The sequence below is a fragment of the Gossypium raimondii genome, chromosome 12 (genome assembly GCF_025698545.1).
Source record: "Gossypium raimondii isolate GPD5lz chromosome 12, ASM2569854v1, whole genome shotgun sequence".
Classification (NCBI taxonomy): domain Eukaryota; kingdom Viridiplantae; phylum Streptophyta; class Magnoliopsida; order Malvales; family Malvaceae; genus Gossypium; species Gossypium raimondii.
In genome coordinates, this window is record NC_068576.1 from 34266049 (window position 1) to 34287709 (window position 21661).

At 32.5% G+C, this 21661-nt stretch overlaps 2 protein-coding genes across 5 annotated transcripts; one reads left to right on the forward strand and one right to left on the reverse strand.

Moving 5' to 3' along the window:
* Window positions 1-778: 778 nt before the first annotated feature.
* LOC105762417 (ethylene-responsive transcription factor 2) lies at window positions 779-1498 on the forward strand. The gene has a single exon (XM_012580225.2). The coding sequence runs from the start codon at window positions 825-827 to the stop codon at window positions 1440-1442; it is 618 nt and encodes a 205-aa protein (XP_012435679.1). The 5' UTR covers window positions 779-824; the 3' UTR covers window positions 1443-1498.
* Window positions 1499-16612: 15114 nt separating this feature from the next.
* LOC105763742 (COP9 signalosome complex subunit 7) lies at window positions 16613-21097 on the reverse strand. 4 transcript variants are annotated; one of them, XM_012582077.2, is made up of 9 exons: window positions 20637-21097; window positions 19931-20006; window positions 19183-19271; window positions 18796-18885; window positions 18537-18581; window positions 18390-18460; window positions 18043-18181; window positions 17703-17791; window positions 16613-16922 (listed from the first exon to the last, which is right to left on the reverse strand). In XM_012582077.2, the coding sequence occupies exons 1-9, from the start codon at window positions 20793-20795 to the stop codon at window positions 16901-16903; spliced, it is 780 nt and encodes a 259-aa protein (XP_012437531.1). In that variant the 5' UTR covers window positions 20796-21097; the 3' UTR covers window positions 16613-16900. The 4 variants fall into 4 exon arrangements, with proteins under 4 accessions (XP_012437531.1, XP_052481652.1, XP_012437532.1 ...); XM_052625692.1 differs by having other exon boundaries at window positions 17703-17808; XM_012582078.2 differs by having other exon boundaries at window positions 17703-17811.
* Window positions 21098-21661: the final 564 nt, after the last annotated feature.

Here is a 21661-nt window from a genome sequence, read left to right on the forward strand (position 1 = left end):
GTTCAAAGACCAAATGTTGCTTTAGCCCAAAATCCTAACATGAAAGTAATTTAAAATAATAGGTGAACTGTCATTAAACTATTAGCAAAGCTTACATTTTGATTAATCAACTTTAAAAAATTAAAAAAAATAGTCATTGAGTTATTTAAAAGTTTTCATTTAAGTCACAGGATTGTTAAAAGTATTGTTGCATGACTTTCTCTGTTCGCACTACCTGCACTAATAAAAAACTCTCATTTCCCTTCTCTTCTACAATTCAGTTTCTTTTTCATGAAACAACTTTAAATGTTATAAGTTTACAAACCAAAATCCAAACAAAATTTTTTTTAAAATTTCGACACTGATCATCAAATCAACTTGGATATAATATATGTTCTTCTACTTGCCGATGGGTATTAATCCACTGTACTGATCGCCAAATCAACTCTTGGACCTCACAATCTAGGGACTTAAATAAAAAATCTCAAATAATGTAATGACATTTAAAAATAATTTAGTGTGGGAATTATTTAGTAGAGTAAGTGGGGGATTTTTGGTTGAGAAATATTTGGAAGAAGTGGATAATAATTCAAAAACGTGATCAAATTACATATTAATTGTTTAGTACAAAAGCAAAGGTTTAAACAAACATTAAAGAGGCAAATCAAAAACGTGATCAAATTACATATAATTTTCAAAGCCTCAACCCCCTGAGAGTGAAACTTCCCAGAAATAGGATCATCATTGAAATAAAAGGAAAATCCAGTTATATATATGATCAAAGTGGACTCAAAAAAATTCAAACCTACGCGTCCCAGTCTCAGGTGTCAACGTCAAACAGGAAAATGTATGGAGAAAGTGTCGATATCGGCCTTCTGGAGTCTATTGGTCGGTATCTTTTGGAAGATGATTTTGAAACTCAATGTCCGGCGACTGATGATACTATTAATGTTGATCAATGGATAACCTTTGATCAGTTTTTGGATGATTTCGCCGTCGCTGGAGAATTAAATGTCTCCTTTCCGACCAGAGAAGTGAATGCTGATTCCGAAGTGGTGGAAACTAAACCCCACGCGCTGCCGAAGAAGGCGCATTATAAGGGTGTGAGGAGGAGGCCGTGGGGGACATACGCGGCGGAGATAAGGGATCCGAAGAGGAAAGGTGCGAGGATCTGGTTGGGTACTTACGAGACGCCCGAGGATGCAGCGTTGGCTTATGATAGAGCGGCTTTCGAAATGCGCGGCGCGAAAGCCAAGCTGAATTTCCCTCACCTTGTTGGGTCGGATCAGGTGGAGCCGGTAAGAGTGAGCAATAACAAGCGGCGGTCTCCGGAGCCTGCTTCGTCTTCGGCTTGGTTATCATCGGCTTCGTCCACGTCGGATAACGGAACTCCCACGTCGAAACGGAGGATGAATGAGATTAACTCAGTTGTTAAATCTGAGTTTGAACTAAACATGTATTAAATCAGTTGATCCTGACAGTTATCTGATAAATGGAAAAATTAGTGATTTACTACTAATTTTATTCTATTTTTAGCAAAACAATAGTTTTGGGCTTTTTTAATTAAAAATTCGACATTCAATTTTTTTTCGCTTTTTTTATTTAATTTCTCGTTATTGAATATAACAATAACGTGAAATTTCATAATTTTTAAAACCTTTGCAAGATACATTTTATACATAAATTATAATCATTCTTAAAATTTTAATTAATTTTTTTTATAGAATCAAAATAGATTTTGTATTGAACCCCACGTGATGATTTGATAGTCAAAAGTGTTCACCGCCTTAGAAGTAACCTGAGTTTGAGTCGTACTAATCTCGTTTATTATTCAGATTTTATCTTAATATTGTAATTCACAAAAATAAATAAATTTTATATTCATTTTAAAGATTATTCTTTTGAGATTTGTGATTATCCTTTTTAATAAAACATGCCTTTGAATATTCCTTTCCAACTAACGAAAGCAAAGAAATTAAAATATATTAATTAATTATTTGTGTAAATAATTCTCACGTGAGATGTTATCATTTTGTCGTATAAAGAAAATTACTTGAAAGTTGGTAGCCTGCCTACATTAGTACGGTGTAAAGGACTAAGCTAAGATCAATGGTGAACATCTTCAACAATCAAAGCATTTCATAAAAAAAGGATTTCTATTTCATGCACGTCCGAATTAAATCAATTTGAAAAATTATCAAATTAAATCATAATCAATTTTTCTTTAGGGTATTGTATCAACTTAATAATATTTGATATTTTTTTTATTAAAGTTAAATAAAGTATTATATTTTTATTATTAAATTAAAGTTCAGTTCAAATCTTTTCAAAGATTAAATTATTTGTGTTACGGGGTTAGAATTTTAGTCTCACAATCCGTGTGACCTTAGATAATTTCTTGTGCTCAAATTCGTCTAAGTCAACCTAACTCTTGCAAAGTGAGAATTCTTTATAGAAATTCCCCAATGCACCAAAAATAAAGCGAAAGCAGCTCAAGCCAAAATAGCAACGAAAGAACAAAAAATGCCACAAGAAAGCAAAGCACGCCAAGTGTTTGACTAAATGTTCTCAAAGTATTCTATTACTCCAGAAGGAGTACAAAGAATGAGATGATTACAAATGAAGGGGAAGACCTCTATTTATAGTTGAACTCCCTCAAAATCAATGGTACAGATTGGGTTACATCAACAATCGAGATTAAAGACTATCCACAATTGAAACTCTTAAGGGATTGACTCGGTCCTTTAAGATTACAAAATCAAATCTTACCAGATTACATATCTTCAAATATTACTTTCCATATTTACCAAGGTAGTCCTAACTTTCCATAAGTGTTTCACTGGGCCAGTTCAAATGGGTTAAATGAGCCCCACTTAATAAATTGACCTCCATGATACGTTTTTTGTGTAATGGTTACGGGTTTTGAATCGTGGTTCGTGACATTCTCCCTTACCCTTCTCGCAATGCCCTCGTTACGTCTTCGGAATGGAACTGGACTCACTATCGAACTTTCTCGATGCTTTGGCTATTTCTCAACTAGTCTCACTATCAAGTAGTCTCGCCCCTCGAAACCTTTGCCTCAGTTTCCATCATCTCCTAGCTCGAACCTTTCCACTCATTGGTACATTTAGTTCATAAGAGCCCACCACTCTTACTTGCCTTGATCGAGATCCCCTTGATCCTCACAAATAGGCTTCGATACACCCACATTGAACACGAGGTTAATCGTGAGTATTCCCACCAATTTTGATTTGTCAGCCCCTCGACTTACCCGCTTCAGAACTCTGAAAGGGCTATTGTGTCATTACCAAGCTAATGGTAAGCTAAAATGAAAAACACTAAGAATGTGTTTGAGATGTACCTCGCTCACATCATTTATTCATCTCAACTATCCAGTCTGCATCACCACTTTACCTCCAAAGTCCAATGCACAACCCACCTCTCTCATAGGTCGTAGCCCCACTAATGACTTAATAAGCTTCATGTTTGTTTCTTGCTCCTCTAGTACTTTTGAGGAGGTCTTCGTGGTGCTTTATTCTACCAAGTCAATGTTCCTCCAATATGAAACATCCTTTACTAGCTAGATTGCCGAAAATACCTTAGTCCTAACGCTCATGTCTCGATTTACCAACACAACACATCGTGGTTGCGAATCATCAAATATAAGAATGCAATTAGCAAAATGACAAAGACACGCCTTAATCCGGTCAAGGAAGTTCAAGCCAAAAACAAGGTCGTAATCATCTAAGTGGATTACCTCAAAATCTTCCTTGCCTTTCCACTTGTCAATTTGTAACTCCACTCATCGTGCTACTCCCATAGTTAGGACATGATCTGGCACAATTCGTTGTGGCAAATGAGGTTCTTTCCAGCACTTAATAAGCTTATTTTCAAGCAGTTTACTTAGCTTTTTAGTAATTTTTCAATTTAATAAATTTATGTCCGATATCAATAGAATAATCATTTTTACGCACTTTTAGGTGCTTTGATGCCCCGTTAGGCCAATACAGGCTTAAGGAACTACTAATGGGTTAATTGAGTGTGCAGGATACCATTTCGGGCCAAGGAATTTAAAAAATGGCTCCAATGTCGTTGTAATATCTCGAAAATTACTACTGTAATACCCCGAAAATTACTACAGTAAGAAAGTAGGTATCCTTGATAGTAAAATAAGAAAATAAAGTGACAAAGAAGGAAATTTTGAGTTATGGCAACATTGGGAATTATATTATGACATATTAATTCAAGAAAGGATTAAATCGTAAAAGTGAGAAAAGTTTTGTTGCCCAAGAGTAAATAATCAAAATTTGAGGGGTTAAAGTGTAAATACAAAAAAGTTTAAGGACCAATAGTGTAAATATTTTAAGGGTGGAATAATCTAAAAACTAAGGAAAATGGATGAATTAGGACCAAATTGAAAAGGTAAAGAATTTTGAGGGACTAAATCACAATTTTACCAAATTAAGTGATGACTCAAGGATGAAATTTTTAAAGATTATAAAGGGCAAAATGGTCAATTAGAAGAGAGAGAAATCTAGAAGGTAATGATGATGTTGGTGATATTTTAAATTAATTAATTAAATAAATATTAGTTTATTAATATTTTAATTTAATTTTTAAATGATATTTTATTATTTTATTATTATTCTATTTAGTATATATATGGAAGGAAAGATGACGAATCTTCATCTTCTTCCCATGCATCCAATATATGAAGAGAAAAGAAAGAAAGAAACTTTCTTTTCTTTATAATTTGGTCCTTTCACAAAAAATTCACCATTTTCACTTAGAAATCAAAAGAATTTTCATATCCATCAAGAGAGAAAGATAACAAGGAGACAATGGGGAGCTAGAATATCAAGTTAGATTCAAGAAATAGAAGTTGGTGGAGAGAGAAAATCAAGTTAAAGATTGAAATCAATAGGACAAGGTAAGAACATCAAGATTTCAATATATTTTTAAGTTTGTTATTATTAAAAAGCATGGAAATGATGTTATAGTAGAGTTTTCTTAAATAAAGTCTTATGTTCTTGATATATTAGTGAATGGAAATAAGAGAAAGTGATGGAAAATATTATAGAGAAAACGAATAAGGAAGTTATAAACTTAGTAATCAACATTTTGCACTAAATCGTTTTGGATAGCAGCAGTAGGCTAACTTTGAAAAATCACCATAAATTATGGAAATCGAATTAGAGGATGAAAAAAAATATGGAATTAAATATTATTAAGTCTAGTTTCTCATAGAAGAAACGATGTAAGTAATGGAATTGTAAATCATGAAATATAATAAATTATGTGAGATAAGGTCAGAATGAATTTGGGTTCCCCTGTTCTGACTTTGGAAAATTACCAAAAATTTTAGAAAAATAATTATGGGCTTAAATTTATATGCTTAGAATCCTGAATGAGTATATTTTCAATAGAAACAAACGGAAACATCATCTAAATCCTGTACAAGGAGATAATTAATTTTTAGTGAAGAAGGGTCGGAACTGTCAGACAACAGAACATGGATGACTTTAAAGAATAAAATATACTTATCGGCTAAACAAAAAATTCTGAAAATTTTATAGTAATAATATATGTGAGTCTAGTTTCAAAAAAATTAATGGATCTTAATTCAGATTTACATAGCTCAAGATATAAATAATTTTGTGACAATGACTCAAGTGGACAGCTTTGAATGAACAAATAAATAAATAGTGAAATTATAGATAATGTTACATATAAGCATGTTATATACATTAAGGATGTGGAATGGAGAGGAGGAGGAGTAAAATATATGATTATTCAACTAGCATGAGTTTTCATTAAAAATGGCTAAGTTGCATGTTTTAGGTCCAAAGACTAAATTGAATAAAAGTAATATTTTAAGGGTAAATTTGTAAAAATGTCAAAAAGTAACCAAATTGTATGAAATGAATTTTTTATTATTTAAATTAATAAATTGAATGAAATATTAATTTATATCAAGATTGAGTGGAAATTGAGAAAATAGAAAATTATCAAAATGTCTCTAAATTTTGATATTTTTGTAATTTAGCCTGGTAAGTTCGTGTAACTTGAATTATATTCTTAGATGATTGAAATATATATATTGGATTGAGAAATTGATTTGAATTGTGAACATGAGAAATTGTGAATTGAATGAAATGGAAATGAAGCTTTGAATTACATGGGTAAATATCGGGTCTCGTAGGCCATATTTGTTATGAATATAATATTTTGAGGATATGTTGTAAAGAATTATAAAAGCACGTTAATAATTTAAAAGTTTTAATTCAGATGAAATTTTGTAACTCGGTTTAATACGTATGCAAATGTATGTCTTCTAGTAATGCCTCGTACCCTATTCCGGCGTCGAATACGGGTAAGGGGTGTTACAATGTGACATCGCCAGATTCAGTCATAACGTTTAGACCGGGTTTGGGGTGTTACAATCGTGACATCCACTGGTAGTGTCGGGACAAACCAACTTCGAAGGTCAAAATGGGGATTCAAAGACGGCAATGTTGCGACACCAATTCTCAGTGTAGCGACAATGGACTTTGAATGCAAGCTAGGAGAGCAAAGTCGGTGATGTCGTGACACCAACTCTTCCACGTTGCGACATCCAACTTCAAAGGTATGTAAAGGAATACGAAGGCCTTGATGTCATGACACTAGCACTCAATGTCGCGACATGTAACTTTGAAACTTCCAGGAGAGATAATTCATTTTCGATGTCGCGACACCGACTATAGGGTGTTGCGACACTGATTCGACGAAGGCCAAATTACAGCTGAGGATGTTTTCGTCTGCACAACTCATTTTAACTCTGTTTATTCACTTGTAATAGACCTAATATGGTCATAAAACACGATAACTATAAATAACAATGCTTAATGCTTGATTAGGTAGCTTATTCCTTTAGTTAATTTTTAGTTTTCTAAATTAGGGTTTGTTTTCATTGGGAATTTGCTGTCAACTTTTATTTTGGATTCAATTTCAATTTTTATTTTGTTTTCTTTAATAATTTTTAGTTTTTCTCTTGTGTTGGCTTTCAATTGTTGTTCACTTGACGACTGTTAATGGGTTTCTAGATTTCGAGCTCAATCGACATCCAAATGATCAAAATTTCTTTTCCCTTTACTTTTATTTTGATATTTGTTTTAATATCTGAATTGAATTTAGGGAAAATTGCATCTAAATTCATGATGAACTAAAACATTAGGGAGATTAACAATTCGATGCAACACTAATTAACTGAAGAATTAAGGTTTGCCTTAGAATTAGTTGGATTAAATTATGTGTACTTAAACCCTAGGATCGACAACCTTAGGAAGTTATCTAAGTAAATGAGGTCGAAAGAATAGTTTATCAAGTACATCTTAATTTAACCCAGTTTAAATTATGAGGTCAATGTTGGAAAAAATTGGTTTGAAAAATGCAGCGAAAAATAAATTTAGGGAAAAACCAGAGTTTTAAAAAGTTTTCCAAAACAAGATCTTGGTTGTACCTTTTTGATTTGTCTAGGATGAGTGCTTCGACCGAGTAGTCTTCTCCGCTATCCTCAAGCTCACGTTTGCCGAGTGTGGGCTCGTTTCGAATCAGAAAATTTTTCACAAAAAGTACCAGTGGGGTAATTTCACAATTTCTCTTAACTTTTGGGTTAAGCTGTAAATTAGAAAAATATCTCTAGAAATTTTTTGAAATAATCTATTCAGAGAATTTTCTCTCTACAACTTTCTCTTGAGTTCAAGTGTGTGTACAATAATGACCCAAGGCTTTCTTTATATAGGGAGAGTTTAAAGAGTTCAACTATGATTAAACTTAATCACTTTAATAATAAATTAATATAATATTAATATTAGATTAAATTTAATATTAAGATAATCACTTTAATATTAAATTAATAAAATAGATAAGTATTAAATTTAATTTAATATTAAACTATTAAAATAATATTATTTTTGAAATATTTAATTTCAAAAATCAAATTCTCTGGTAGAGTCCCAGTTGGAGTGTAACTCTTCCACTATTCAACAACCGAAGACCAACTATTGCCGACCATCGAGACGCCGCCGTCGCAGCTGCTGGCACCGCCGTGTTTGGTGATATAGGTGCAACACCTTTACAGCACCCCGAGCCAGTTCAGTTGTTGTCAGTTCGGTCCAGGTCAATGACGACCCGATTGGTCCGGTCAAGAAAAATCACTTAGGTTTTCTAAATTAATTTTTCAAGAAAATTCCTTAATCAAATTCCTTAATTAAATTCTTTAATCAAATTATTTAGTTGAGTAATTCTCACGACCACCTAATTTAATTCCACATTGAATAAATCGACTCAATTAAATTATTTCAAAAGTCGTAGAATCTTCTTCTAATTCAAATGCAGTCAGATCGAGCTTTTGTTGAGCTAGTGGAGGGACCAATAGGACATATACAATTAGGCTCTAGTAACTACAATTATGTTCAGAAGCATTGTTCCGATAATTCGCAATTACTTAATCATAGAGTCAATCCACAATAAGTACCATGATTGAAAATTCTTTATAGTATACTATTTACGAAAGCAATTCATCCAACTGTTTTGTTCAATGACCTCGTCATGTGTGTGTTACTCTCATATGATATCCTTAATTCCTTTGAGTTAAATCTGTTCACTCAATACAATTTTATTTTATCTCATTGTCACCATTGTGTCTTCTTAATAATTAATATGATCACTATCAACAAATGGCTGTGATAATTGCTCATTCGAGAACTAGAAACCGATGGCCACATTCTATATTTATCAATCCACGCAATGCCAATGAGATGATATCATTAACTCTTTAATTGAGCTATGAATTTCATTGTTGCTAGTAAAGCAATGTCATACAGAAGTTATGTAGGCAAAATACTGGTTATGGGCTCGATCAACTTTAGAGCATAAGCCTCCACTTATATCAAAGCACATGAGTTGCATACGCATGGTCAATGGCTAACTCAGAATTTAGGTAAATCACACTATGAATGTCACAAGTGAATTAATTCACAAATGGATTCAAAATTAATTCATCTTGGGTCTAGTCCAATATATCATTCTACCAATGAGTACATCTATGTCTCTACCCGTGGAGTCAACTGCTCCGATAGCCAAGACTAGTCATCTTCCCAATTGAAATTATAGATGACATAATAACTCTTCTCAGTATTTGAATCAAATGCTTACTTCGATTCTTTTACGGGATTACGGACTTATTTAGATGATCTACTGAAGTAAGTTATGTGATAGCCCGAAATAGGGCCTAATCGGAATAGTAGTTTCGTAACCACAAATATGAAGTGAAATAGTTTAATTTTATAAATTTTTATTAATTACTGATTGAATGAAATATTGTGTGAAATTATGGATAGGAAATTTTAATGATTTAGTGCCTAATTGTATTTTTAGGACTAAATTGAGAAAAATGCAAAGTGTGTCTAATTAGTGATTAAATGACTTAATTGAATTATTGCATGAAATTGGAAGTGTTTATGTGGCAATTATACCATAAATAGTGTTATGGACACAAAAGGGTAAATCTAGAAAAATAAGTGTCCATCTTCTTCAAAATTGAAGAGTTGCTGCCGAAACTTTCATGTTCTATAGGCTAGGGTTCTTGATTTTTCTAAGCTCAATTGTAAGTGATTTCTTTCCCCGTTTTTAATTATTTTCGTATTTTTATGCTTATTGAAACTTGAATTTCATGTTTCTACCATTTAATTTAAATGAAATTAAAGTTTAAAAATTGACCCATTCATGATATAATTGTAAATTGATTAGTGATGTTAGATAATGAATGTTTGAAGTGTTAATTACAAGTTTTACTAGATGAATTTCGATGAAAATGTTGAAAAAGGACAAAATTGTGAAAGATGGTAAAGTGTGCATAAAGTTGTGATTTTGTGAAATTGAGGGCTGTTATGAGCATGAAATATGATTTAGTGAAGTTTGAAATTTAAGAATTTAGTGAATATTATTTTTACGAGCTTTGGGACAAAAGTGGAATTTTTGAAAAGTTATGGGAAAAAATGTAAGTTTGCCAAAATATTGTGTATGAATTGTATTTGAATGGAATATTGATAAAATGCATTAAATTGTGTTAATATATATGAAGAAAGAAGAAATAGTGGAAGTGATTAGGGAAAAGAGAAGGTTATCGACTAAATTACAAAAATAGTCGTTTTGCATCCGAGGTAAGTTATGTGTAAATAATAACAATATATTTTTATAAATTGTGAATTTTATTTGATATGTGAATCTATATTGAATGTGGAAGGAAAATTGTTCATGAATTATTCAAGTGATAAAGTGTTGAAAATAAAGTGTTAAGTGTAAATTCCCAGTTGAACTTAGGAATGGAAGTGGATACAAGTGACATGTCACTAGAGATCAGTGTTACAGTGTTACAGTGAGTCCCGGGTTCCGGGTGATCTAGCATGTGTTGCAGACACCTGACAGCTTGTGCGAACAGGCCCGTGGACATTTCCAGTGTTATTGATCAGTGGTAGCTTCGGCTACATTTCAGTGGTAGCTTCGGCTACATATCAGTGTGGCACTTATGTGCTAAATCTCTACGTATCTGTGTATATTACGAGTGTTCAATGAGATTAATAATGAGTTAAAGTGAATATGAAATGAAGTGTGTATGCAGGTACGTTTAAAAGAATGAGCATATGTGATAAATGTTAAGTGTATAAGTGCATGTGCAAGTGAAATAGGTAAGATTATGCATGTGTAAGTGATTAAAATTGCTAAGAAATGTTTGATTAGTTATATGAGAGAAATGTCAATTATTAAATGAGTATTTATTGTTTACATGTAACTTACTAAGCTATTTGTAGCTTACACATTTTCTCCTTTCCTTTGTTTTATAGTGATTTGAGCTTGTTCGAATTAGGGATCGTCGGAGCTCGTATCACACTATCATAACCATCTTGGTATTATGTGTTTTCAAAATGTTTAAAACTATGGCATGTATAGAGTCTTAATCATTTTGAGTATGTTCATATGATATGGCTAAGATTAGCTATTGAAATGGTTAGTAAAGATTATGTTTTGGTGTTATGTATGTTTAAATGGTAGCTAATACAAAGAAGCAGTTTCTTTGACAGCAGCAGTGACATGAATGTGAAAAATCACCATAAATAGTAGAAATGGAATTAGAGAGTGAATAATATATATAATTAAAGTTTATCAAGTCTATTTTTACATGAAATAAATAGTGTACGAAAAGAAATTTTATATTTTGAGATATTTGAATTTTAGTGAGACAGGGTCAGAATGGTTTTTGAAGTCTCCTGTTCTGATTTTACAAAATCATTATAAATTGTACAGAAAGAATTATGGGTCATAACTTATACGTCTAGATTCCTTAGTGAGTCTATTTTCAAAAGAAAGAAATGATAACATTATATGAATTATGTACAATGAGATAATTTATTTTTAGTTCCAAGAGGTCAGAACTGTTGAGTACTGAAATAAGGGCTACTTGAATGAATAAACTATACTAATTGGCTAAACCAAAAATTCTAAAAATTTTATGTAAGAAGGTATATGAGTCTAATTTTAGGGAAAATTTACGGATTTAAATTTTGAGTTTCATAACTCGAGATATAATTAAATTAGTGACAGTCGCGCAAGTGGACAGTTTTGTTGTGAACAGTGAATTTAATTTTAAAAGTAAATTTTTATGCTCTGAATTGGTAAGTTAAGTTGGATGACATCTCGTACTCGATTCCGACGATGGTCTCGAGTAAGGGGTGTTACAAGTTAACTTTATCGTAATGTAAACATTCTTACAATGTCACTTATTTTCAGTTTGAACTTAGACAATCAATGAGCTAATATTTGCTTGTCACAATTTCTCTATGCATGCAAAATATAAAAGACAAAAATACAAAAGACATAATAGTGAAATGTGAAATTAAATTTATTTATTTATAATTCAAATAAATAGAAAGCAATTATATTGTTACTACAATATGGACACATTTCCCAACATTTTGACCGCCTCTCGTCGTCCTCGTGGACTACAAGAAAAATCAACACTAAAAACAACAATTAATCAATAACCATGTGTTATGTCTGCAAGTGTGACAAGCCAGTTGTAATACAATTGTAGAACGAGGTACGGAGTACTCCGAGGATCGAACCTACAGAAGACGATAATTGAACTGATTTTAGCTACAAGTATGCACAATAAAGAGTCTAACCAACTAATTGCTAAACACTATAGAACAACAAACCATAAAGTCAAGAGTAATTATACTGATTAACGAGCTAGCTACAAAGGGCTAAGTTGTAAAGTGTGCAAAGTTACAAAATTAAAAACTAAATAAAAAACGATGGTTGATTAATTTTGATGTGGTTCACTAATCCTCGAATTAGGGATCTAAATTACTTAAACTCCAAAAAATGGTTCCATTTTACCTCTCGATATCAAATTTACCAAATGAGACAAGTTAATCTAGTTTATCTCTCGATCTCACAGGCTAACCTGGGAGTAACGAATAGATGCTCAACAAGATTACCTATTGGTCTCACTTTCCTAGATTTTCCCTTAAGGGCGTCAATCCTAAGTTTTTAGGTTTGTTCAATTTAGTCCAATTTATTACGATTTAGTCCCTTACTAAAAAACCATATCTCCATCAATCAACCCCCTTAAGGTTTAGTTACTCATGATAAAAACTAATCGAACAAACAATAAATAAGGAAACATGGTAGCCATTAACATCAAGGTCAACAAGAAAATGAAAGTTTGGATTTTTAACCTAGAAAACTTAAAAGAAAAGTAAAGACAAGTTTCTAACAATCAAATAATAAACAAAGAACACTAAAGATGATGTTTTTAACAGATGAAAATAAAAGAAACTGAAATAGCATTAGCATAAAGAGTTTAATGTCATTACAACTAAAGGAGAGGTACTAAAGGTGCAAATAAACCCTAACTACAATAATAACTAACTTAACAAACTTAGGAAATGGAAATAACAAGAAGAACATGCAGAGAAAATGAAGCTACAGCTATGGAAAAAGATAGAAAATGATAAAACCTAGAAAAGATGAAGAGAAACCTAAGAGAAAAACTAAAGAAAACTATCTAAAACTATGCCTAATGCTCTTATTCTCTCTCCTCAGCCAAAATTGGTTGTTTTAGTAGCAAATTCTGACCTACAATTGTTGACCAAAAAGCCCTTAAACATGTCTTTCTGATTGGTGCTTCAATTGGAAAAGGCTACCCATGATGTCATTTTTTTTTGTCTCCTCACGATATCGATATCGCGATACCTAGGTATAGATGTCGTGATATCATCGACAATTTTAAAATGGGGGATCCTTAAGGTGTTAGGTATCGCAATACCACTGTAGGTGGTCTCCGTTCTCTTTATTTCAACACTATTTAGGTTATCGTGATTTTTAGGCTTTGATATTCTGATACCCCTTCCTTTAATGATGTTCTCGCTCGAATTTGACCACCAACACGTTCCTACAACACTCAATCAATTGTTAGGGTCCCCAATGGCACAATTGGCCAATTTGGGTCTTAAAATGAGTAAAAGGAGGCATTCACACTTATTTAATTGCAAAAACTAAAATTAAGCTAAACAACTAAAAAGACATTTTAATTGCTTAAAAAAGCTCGTTAAGTGACACGATGAGCCTAATTTGAAATATCAAATTATAGCAGATGAAACTCCCCCACACTTAAGTCTTTGTTTGTCCTCAGGCAAACATTCAAAACATGCAAAAAGAGATGACCCTTGAATAATGAATTTATTTGACAGTTGATGAATGGGCATGCACTATGTACCAAGTCTTGTTATTGTACAACTCAAAATTGATGCATTGCAAACTCAGAGTTTTGAGAGTAAATTGTTTTAGTTTAAGAAATTACAGAGCAAACAGAAGTAGAGGTAGTTTAAGAAAACCAAATTTTACACATTATTCTATCACAATAAGACAATAAAACATGATGTATCTATGTATGAAAGAAATCAACTTATTCATTTTCAATAAGTTTCTACAAGTTTCGGTTTGTAAATGAAGACGCTACGGTCACATAGGGCTTAGTGGCTTGTAATGTTCTGAGGTTTAGGTTGGTATGGATTCAAAGAAAGGTAAGCTCAAAACGGTTCAAGCACTATGAACATTATAGCACATCAGTCCTTCAACGTTGCAACGAAGAGCTCCTGTAGTCGCGACGTTGACCTGGCATTTTGCAAACTTTATAATTTGGTCCTAATCCAACTTTGGGTTAGCAAAAGAGCTTTTGTAAGCTTAATTGAGACTCGAAAATGATTCTTTATCCTACTATACAAATTTTATACTTGTATTTAAATGTTTTAATGTTCTCAAATTGAATATAAACGGTCATAGTTGCTCCGACAACGAATGTGACATTCTATAGCTCGGACCTCTATAGCTCGGACCCGATGATCGGGTCGAGTATGAGATGTTACATGCTAAGTGTTTGAGTAAATGCTCTCAAAATATTCTATTACTCTAGAAAGAGTACAAATATGGGTGAGCATTCGATCGAGTCGAGTCAAATTGAGTAAACAAATTTTGAGTTAGTCGAGTTTACGAATCTTATTTTAAAAATCAAACTCAATTTGAATTTTTTTCGAATCAAATCGAATCGAGTCAAAAAATTTTGAGTCAACTCGACTCAAGTTAATGAACCCTGTTATTTATACTCAATGTCATGTTTACATGGACCGATTATTTAATTAATAGAAGAAGTACAAGATTATTTAACTACATACATGGACCGATTATTTAATTAGTAGAAGAAGTACAAGAATATTTAACTACATAAACAATATAATGGTTTTGCCTTTTAACTTAATGGGTAAACATTTATCAAAACGGCGTAGTTTTGCCTTTTCTTATTCGAATTTTTAGATAACTCGAATTATGTAATTCATATTCGAGTTAAACCAAAAATTTTAATTTTTTATTCGAGTTGATATGAATAACTTGATTAACTCGAATAACTTGAACTGTTTAATTCAAAATTTGAATTTTTTATCGAATTTTTCAAATCGAGTCGAATTTTGCTCACCCCTAATTACAAATGAAGGGGAAGTCCTCTATTTATAGTTGAGCTCCCCCCAAACTAATGATACAGATTGGGTTACATCAACCGTTGAGATTAAAACCTATCTATAATTGAGATTCTTAAGGGATTGACTCAATCCTTTAAGATTACAAAATCAAATCTTTTCAGATTACATATCTTCAAAGATTACTTCCATATTTACCAAGGTAGTCCTAACTTTCCATAAGTGCTTCGCCGGACCACCAAGGCTTCAAGTAGATAGGATTTGTCACTTGTTCTTTGAATAGGACCAGTTCAAGTGGGTCAAACAAGCCTCATTTAATAGATTGACCTCCATGGGATGCTATTTGTGCAATGGTCACGGGCTTTGAACCGCAGCACTTGTTCAAGCTTGAAAGACATCTTGATATTCAAGAGAGTTTAAACAAAATATTAAATACGAAAAATAAGTTTAAACAAAACAAATTATACCTCTATAAAATACAAACCAAGCTTAGACTCTCATGTTTAAACTTGATACTGGATTCAACTTGTTTTTAAGTTTATAATATCTTTTTCTTTTCTTTTGTAACACCTCGATTCTCGACCCTATCGTTGAGTCCAAGTCACAAGGTGCCACTTTCATTGTCTGAGCAACTACAACCAATCATACTCAATCCAACGCCATTATACATTTAATATAAGTAAATTATGCATATAATACAATACGTTATCAATTTCGGGTATTATACAAGCTTACGAAAGCTCTTTTTCTAACTTGGATTTGAAATGGGACCAAATTGTAAAAATTTCTAAATATCGGATTGACGTCATAACATCAGGGAGTTCCTTGTCGCTATGCAACATACTGAGTAGGCCTTGTCGTAGCGTTCAATACTCGGCGTCGTGCCATGGCATGACAACTTTGTCATGTCACAATGTCGAACGTATGTCGTCGCAACAAAACCAAGTTGCGATGCCACAACGCGACGCCGAGTATTGAACGTTGTGACGAGACCTACTGAGCATGTTGTGTCGCAACATCAACCTAATGTTTTGACATTTTTACAATTTGATCTCATTTCATACCCAAGTTAAAAAAGGAGCTTCCGTAAGCTGATATAAAACCCGAAATTGATAACGTATTTTACGCATAATTCACTTATATTAAATGCATGATGACGTTAAATCGATTATAATAGCTCCGGCAATGAATATGACACCTTGTGACTCGAACCCGACAATAGGGTTGAGAATCAAGGTTTACATCTTTTATGTATTGCATAATTTATACCATATATATAAAAAATAAATTATACTATAATTGTAATTATTAAAAATATATATTAAATGTTTTTTTTTTTTGTTTTTTTTAGGATAGGCATTAAGTTTATATATCTAAAGTGGTAAATAAAAATATAAAAATTACTAAATATTAAATAAAAATAATACAATTTTCAAAATAAAGAAAAAAACAACATTAACGTTAGCTAATTCAAGATATTAATACCAACCCAACACCGATCCAAAAAAATTCAGCCCATGTTTTGCCAAATAAAAATAGATTCATATAAGACGATCTGAAATTTAATTTAAAATTGTATATCTTTGGGTATCTAAATGTTTAAAAGGTTTCTAGCCACACCACCAGATTTGATCCCTTTCTTCTTTCCCAACTCAATAGGAATTAACAATGAGTTCAACACAAGCTTAACACAATCCTCAAATTCTTAAGCAACAATGACACATTCACTAAAAAACCAAAGCAGCTGTCCCAAATGCAGAGAATCATCTGTTGCTGGAATGTCCTGAACAAAAATCTGGTTTGGTCACTTTAAACACCCATCCAATCAGTTTCATGCTCTATCTTCAGACTAATGGATGCCGTCTCCTGTAAAATTGCCCACATCAATAAGATGCAAGTCAGTTTGTAGTCATATTTTACAGGGTTAATGTACCATTCAATGTTCAGTTTAGTACTTGAGTTTTTTCAATTTGATATTTCGAGTTTTTCTTTATCCCATTTAAGTACTTGAATTTGGCTTCGATGTTCAATTTGGCACCTGATTTTTTTCTATCCCAATTAAGCACCTATAATTTTTTACTTGAGAACACGTGTTAGATATTCATTGTACCATATGATATCATTTGGTTTGGGTACCAAATTGAAAATTGAAGACAAACTCAAGTCTCAAATTGGGAACCCAAAATACTTGGTATCAAATTGAACCTTGAAGCCGAACTCAAGTACCAAATCGTATAAGGTTAAATCACTATTTGGGGCCTGAACTTAGCAACTTTTCCCACATTGGGGCCTGGATTTTTTTTTTTGGTTCAAGTTAGGCCCTGAATTTGACAACTGTTCCCACATTGGGGCTTGAACCTTTTATTTGTCCAAGTTTGTTCCCACATTTCAAGGACTAACTTGGACCAAAGAAAAAGTTCCAGCCCCCATATGAAAACAATTGCCTAGTTTAGGGCCTCACTTGGACAAAAAAAATTTCAGGCCCAAATGTGGGGAAAATTGCCAAGTTCATGCCTCAAAAAGTGATTTAACCCAATGGTATATTAACCCTATTTTACAAGTCATCCTAACCAAATTATCTACAACATTAAAGACCAGTAAAGATCGGATTTGAGAATATAGAAAGAGAGTAAAAAAAGAAATCACCTCTTGGGTCGGATTCGGTCTTCTTCATAGTCCATCACTCCACCAGGTTCAGAGTAGATCTCCTCAATCCCTCGAAAGTCAAGGTCGGCCTGCTTACAGTGTGTAACTTCTGCCACAACGTAAGTAAGCCACATCGACCAACATATCTTGATATTGAATGAGTGAAGTTTATGGCATGCTATGTAATTATATATGCATATTTGCAAGAATTAAAAGGACTCGCTTTCCTAGCATCACCCCCTCCTCATATATATATCAATATTTAAGGGGACCATGCTTTTTAATAGTCCAACACTGAATTACAGCAAAAACGCAAACAGGAAAACTAGATTCAACCGACCTTGACGGCAACTGACTTCTTTACTTCTTCCACCTTATCTTCAACATCCTTCCGATGCTTCTTGTCCAACTCGCTCATTGTATCAGCCCATTTTATCTTCTCTTGAATTGAGATGAGTAAGTTGTCTGATGTGCCCAACCTAGGTTCTCATCCATGGACAGATGTTAGATATATAACATGATATTGATCAAATTTAACATTGCATTACCATCAAGCCTACTTAAACTAGCTAGCTTTATTTGACAAAGCCAAAAGCAAATATAACATAAGACAGTAAAAAGTATCAATAAAGACTTCAGCATGAACAGAGACCTTAATGGCATGCCTTACTAGAACCAGAGATTTACCAGTTTGATAGTGTTTGTATCATGCTCCCAAGTTGTCCTGGCCTCAAATCCCTCCCAGCAGCAAATTGGACCTTCCATAACAAATATTAGGAACTTGAATAAGCAACAAATGAAAAGAGAAAAGCCTTGAAGGGTGAGGACTCATACCTCAAAACATCTTCGCAGCTGATCCAGCTTTCCTCTGACTATACCCTAACAAGAAGTAGAGAAAGAATGAACAATCAGCACGCTTTCAGTTTAACAGTGGTACAATTTGCTTCCCTTAAAAGTCAACCCTCCTTCTTAAAAAAGCACATGGCATGTATTGAATGAAATCAAAGCATCAAATCCACAAGGCTGATCCAGACTTCCAGAGTAAGTCTCTGGATTTAAAAGGAATAAAGAATCATGCTAGGGAACTACCTACCGCATATATGCATTCATTGATGATAAAATCTTCAAGTTCACGGACATTTGTGACATCTAACTCCAGCATTAGTTGATCATACGGTAGGACCTGGAGGAGGTATGTTATAAAAGTGAATATACTTGATGCAATCAACATGAAAAACAAATGCAAAGATTTCTCATGAACATACAAATACATGTCATTCAATTAGGGAGAATAACAGAATTCAGATAAAAAAAGTGTTAAACATTTTGCAGGCAATTCTAGAGAACTTGTTCCATCGTGTCATTAAGTCAATTATATGAAAGTGGCATGATTGAAGAATATCAAAACATACTATAACCACTAACAGGACCAGAAAATAGCATATTTAGATCTGCCAATGCCTCATATCTCAGAGAATACCTTGTTTGTCTCTGCAAGTGTAAGGACAGTCAATTGCTTTAGCTTGAGAACTTGATCGGGGAGCAGTTGAGGAAGACTACCACTATTACCTAGTTATACAGTTTAAACAGCTAAAGTTAATCACATTATGCTGAGTAAAAGAAAAATAAGAACAATCAAAACTGAGAAATATATCAAGTAGCTTAGTTAGGTAAAAGGAATCCTAATGCTTACTGTGCCTGGAACAATAAACATCAGAGACAAACACTGTTAGACTCAAGATACTAGCAACAATGAAGAGAGAGAATATGGAAAGGGTTAAAAATGGCCAAATCACTAAGCTGGACAATTGATATTTAAATGTAATGCCTTGTAAATTAGCGGTCCTTGAAATTTCCATTTGGATAATCACATGAGTGTAAATAATTACCTTAACAATATTAGCCGAACAACAGTTTACATATTATGATTATTCTCAGTAGCTCTATATTCACAATTATCATGAATTTCACAGAAAGTTGCCACAAGAAAAAACAAAAGTTAAATCCTTAACATTTACAAGAGGCAAAACATCTCTAACTGACCACTTTTCATGTTTAAATTCAACCACCAAGGAAAATAACACATTCAGACTCCTTATTGTTCAATAAAAGTCTTCACACACACAGAAGCAACAAATATTTACTACTAATAATCTTCAAATTTTCTCAAAAGAACAACTTATGGTACGAAAAGGAAATAAGTGTATTAAATTCAGGTTCCAGCTTACTCTTGTAATCACTCCATGTGCCATGTGCAAACAACCGAAGCAACTCAAGGTAAACTGAGTTTTCAGTTCCTTCAAGCTGCAAAGGGTACATTGATTTCAAATAATTATAAGTAAACTAATAAATGACACCAAAAAAAGAAAATAAGAACTGATCATCAAGAAAACTAAAACAACATATATAGAAAAAAGCAACAAGCTAATAGAAGACTAATCATTTAATTGCTAGGACAGTGCAACCCGCTTTTATGATTTATATACATAAATTCCCCATAAATCTGGTAAAGCTAAGCCAAATTTGAACATCATAGACTAATGAACAACCCCAACAATCATCATTAATGAAAATAATAGGAAAACAGTAAACCACTTTGCCAGAATTCCTTCTTCTTCTTCTTTTTTTTTTTATTAAACAAAAGAATCCCTCAAATGTCAAACCTAATTTACTTGAAGGTATTCCTCTGCTATGTATAAAAATTCAAACAGCTAAAACAAAATAAAAGTCAGGAAAACAGTGTACAAATATATCAATCTCAAAATTCAGTTTCCTTGGTTTTCACTCAATTTCTTCATCAGCCAAACAGGGTGCTACTATGGCCGGTATCTATTGAACAGTAAGCAAACTATTTATACAACAAGGATAAACTAATTACGGCCTTGTTTCTTAGATTTAAGGGAAAAATAAATAGAGAATGGAACAGGTTCTAACCTCAGCGACTGTAGGCACGGCAAGGATCTCGGAGAAGGCGAAGAGTGAAGCATGCGACGTCGCTTCGACAATTACGGCGCCAATAGCTGAACCAACTTGAGCTGACGCTTTCTTCACAAAGTGATCGATTAACTCTGCTTGTTTTTGCTCGATATCCATCCTCAAAATATTAAACCCCTCAAATCACACACGGGAGGGGGGCAAAAGCAAAAAAAAAAAAAACCCTTCAAATAAGATGATTGAAGAATGTTCTTGGAAAAAATTACAGAGAAAAGAAAAGAAGAAAACTAGGGTTTGGTACTGGGAATGGTGAATCCAACGAGGGGAAATTAAATTATAGAGTTTAAATAAAACAAAAAGACTGCAAATTTTGTGGAATTTGAGAGATTTTCATTTGTTTTAGAATTAGAGAATTTAGTTTAGGGACATAAAGATGCCCCCGCTTTAGCTTCTTTTTCTGGGTTTTGGTCTCTTTATTGACTGTGTTTTTATATGATAAAAAATTAATTTAACAATTACTATTTTTAATTAAAAAATTATAAAATGATTATTTAAAATTTTTATTTAAATTATTAAATTATCCAAAAGTTTTATTTAAGTGAATGTTAAGTTTGTTTTATTAAAAAGTTCAATTAATAAGTTTAAATGATAATTCGTATCATAGATTAATACAAATTGATGAGTAAAAATTATATATTAAATTCAAGTAGATTTAATTTTAATATCAAATATCAAAAATTTATTTAAATTTTGATAAAATATTTAAAATTTCTTTATAAAAAAACAATACTATAAAAGGGGATGAGAATAATAATAATTTTTTAATTTTTTAAAACTAAATCATCCTAACATAAATTTATTAATAATTTATTTTTCTTCTTAGAGAAAAAAGAGAGTGAAAATTGCTGACGTTTTCTGTATTGGCAACTTTCGGCAGAAAAAATCACAGGTGTCATGAGGCTTTGACATTTAAGGGTTGAGATAATTCATTGGATGCATTTATATTTTTTAATTTATATATAAAT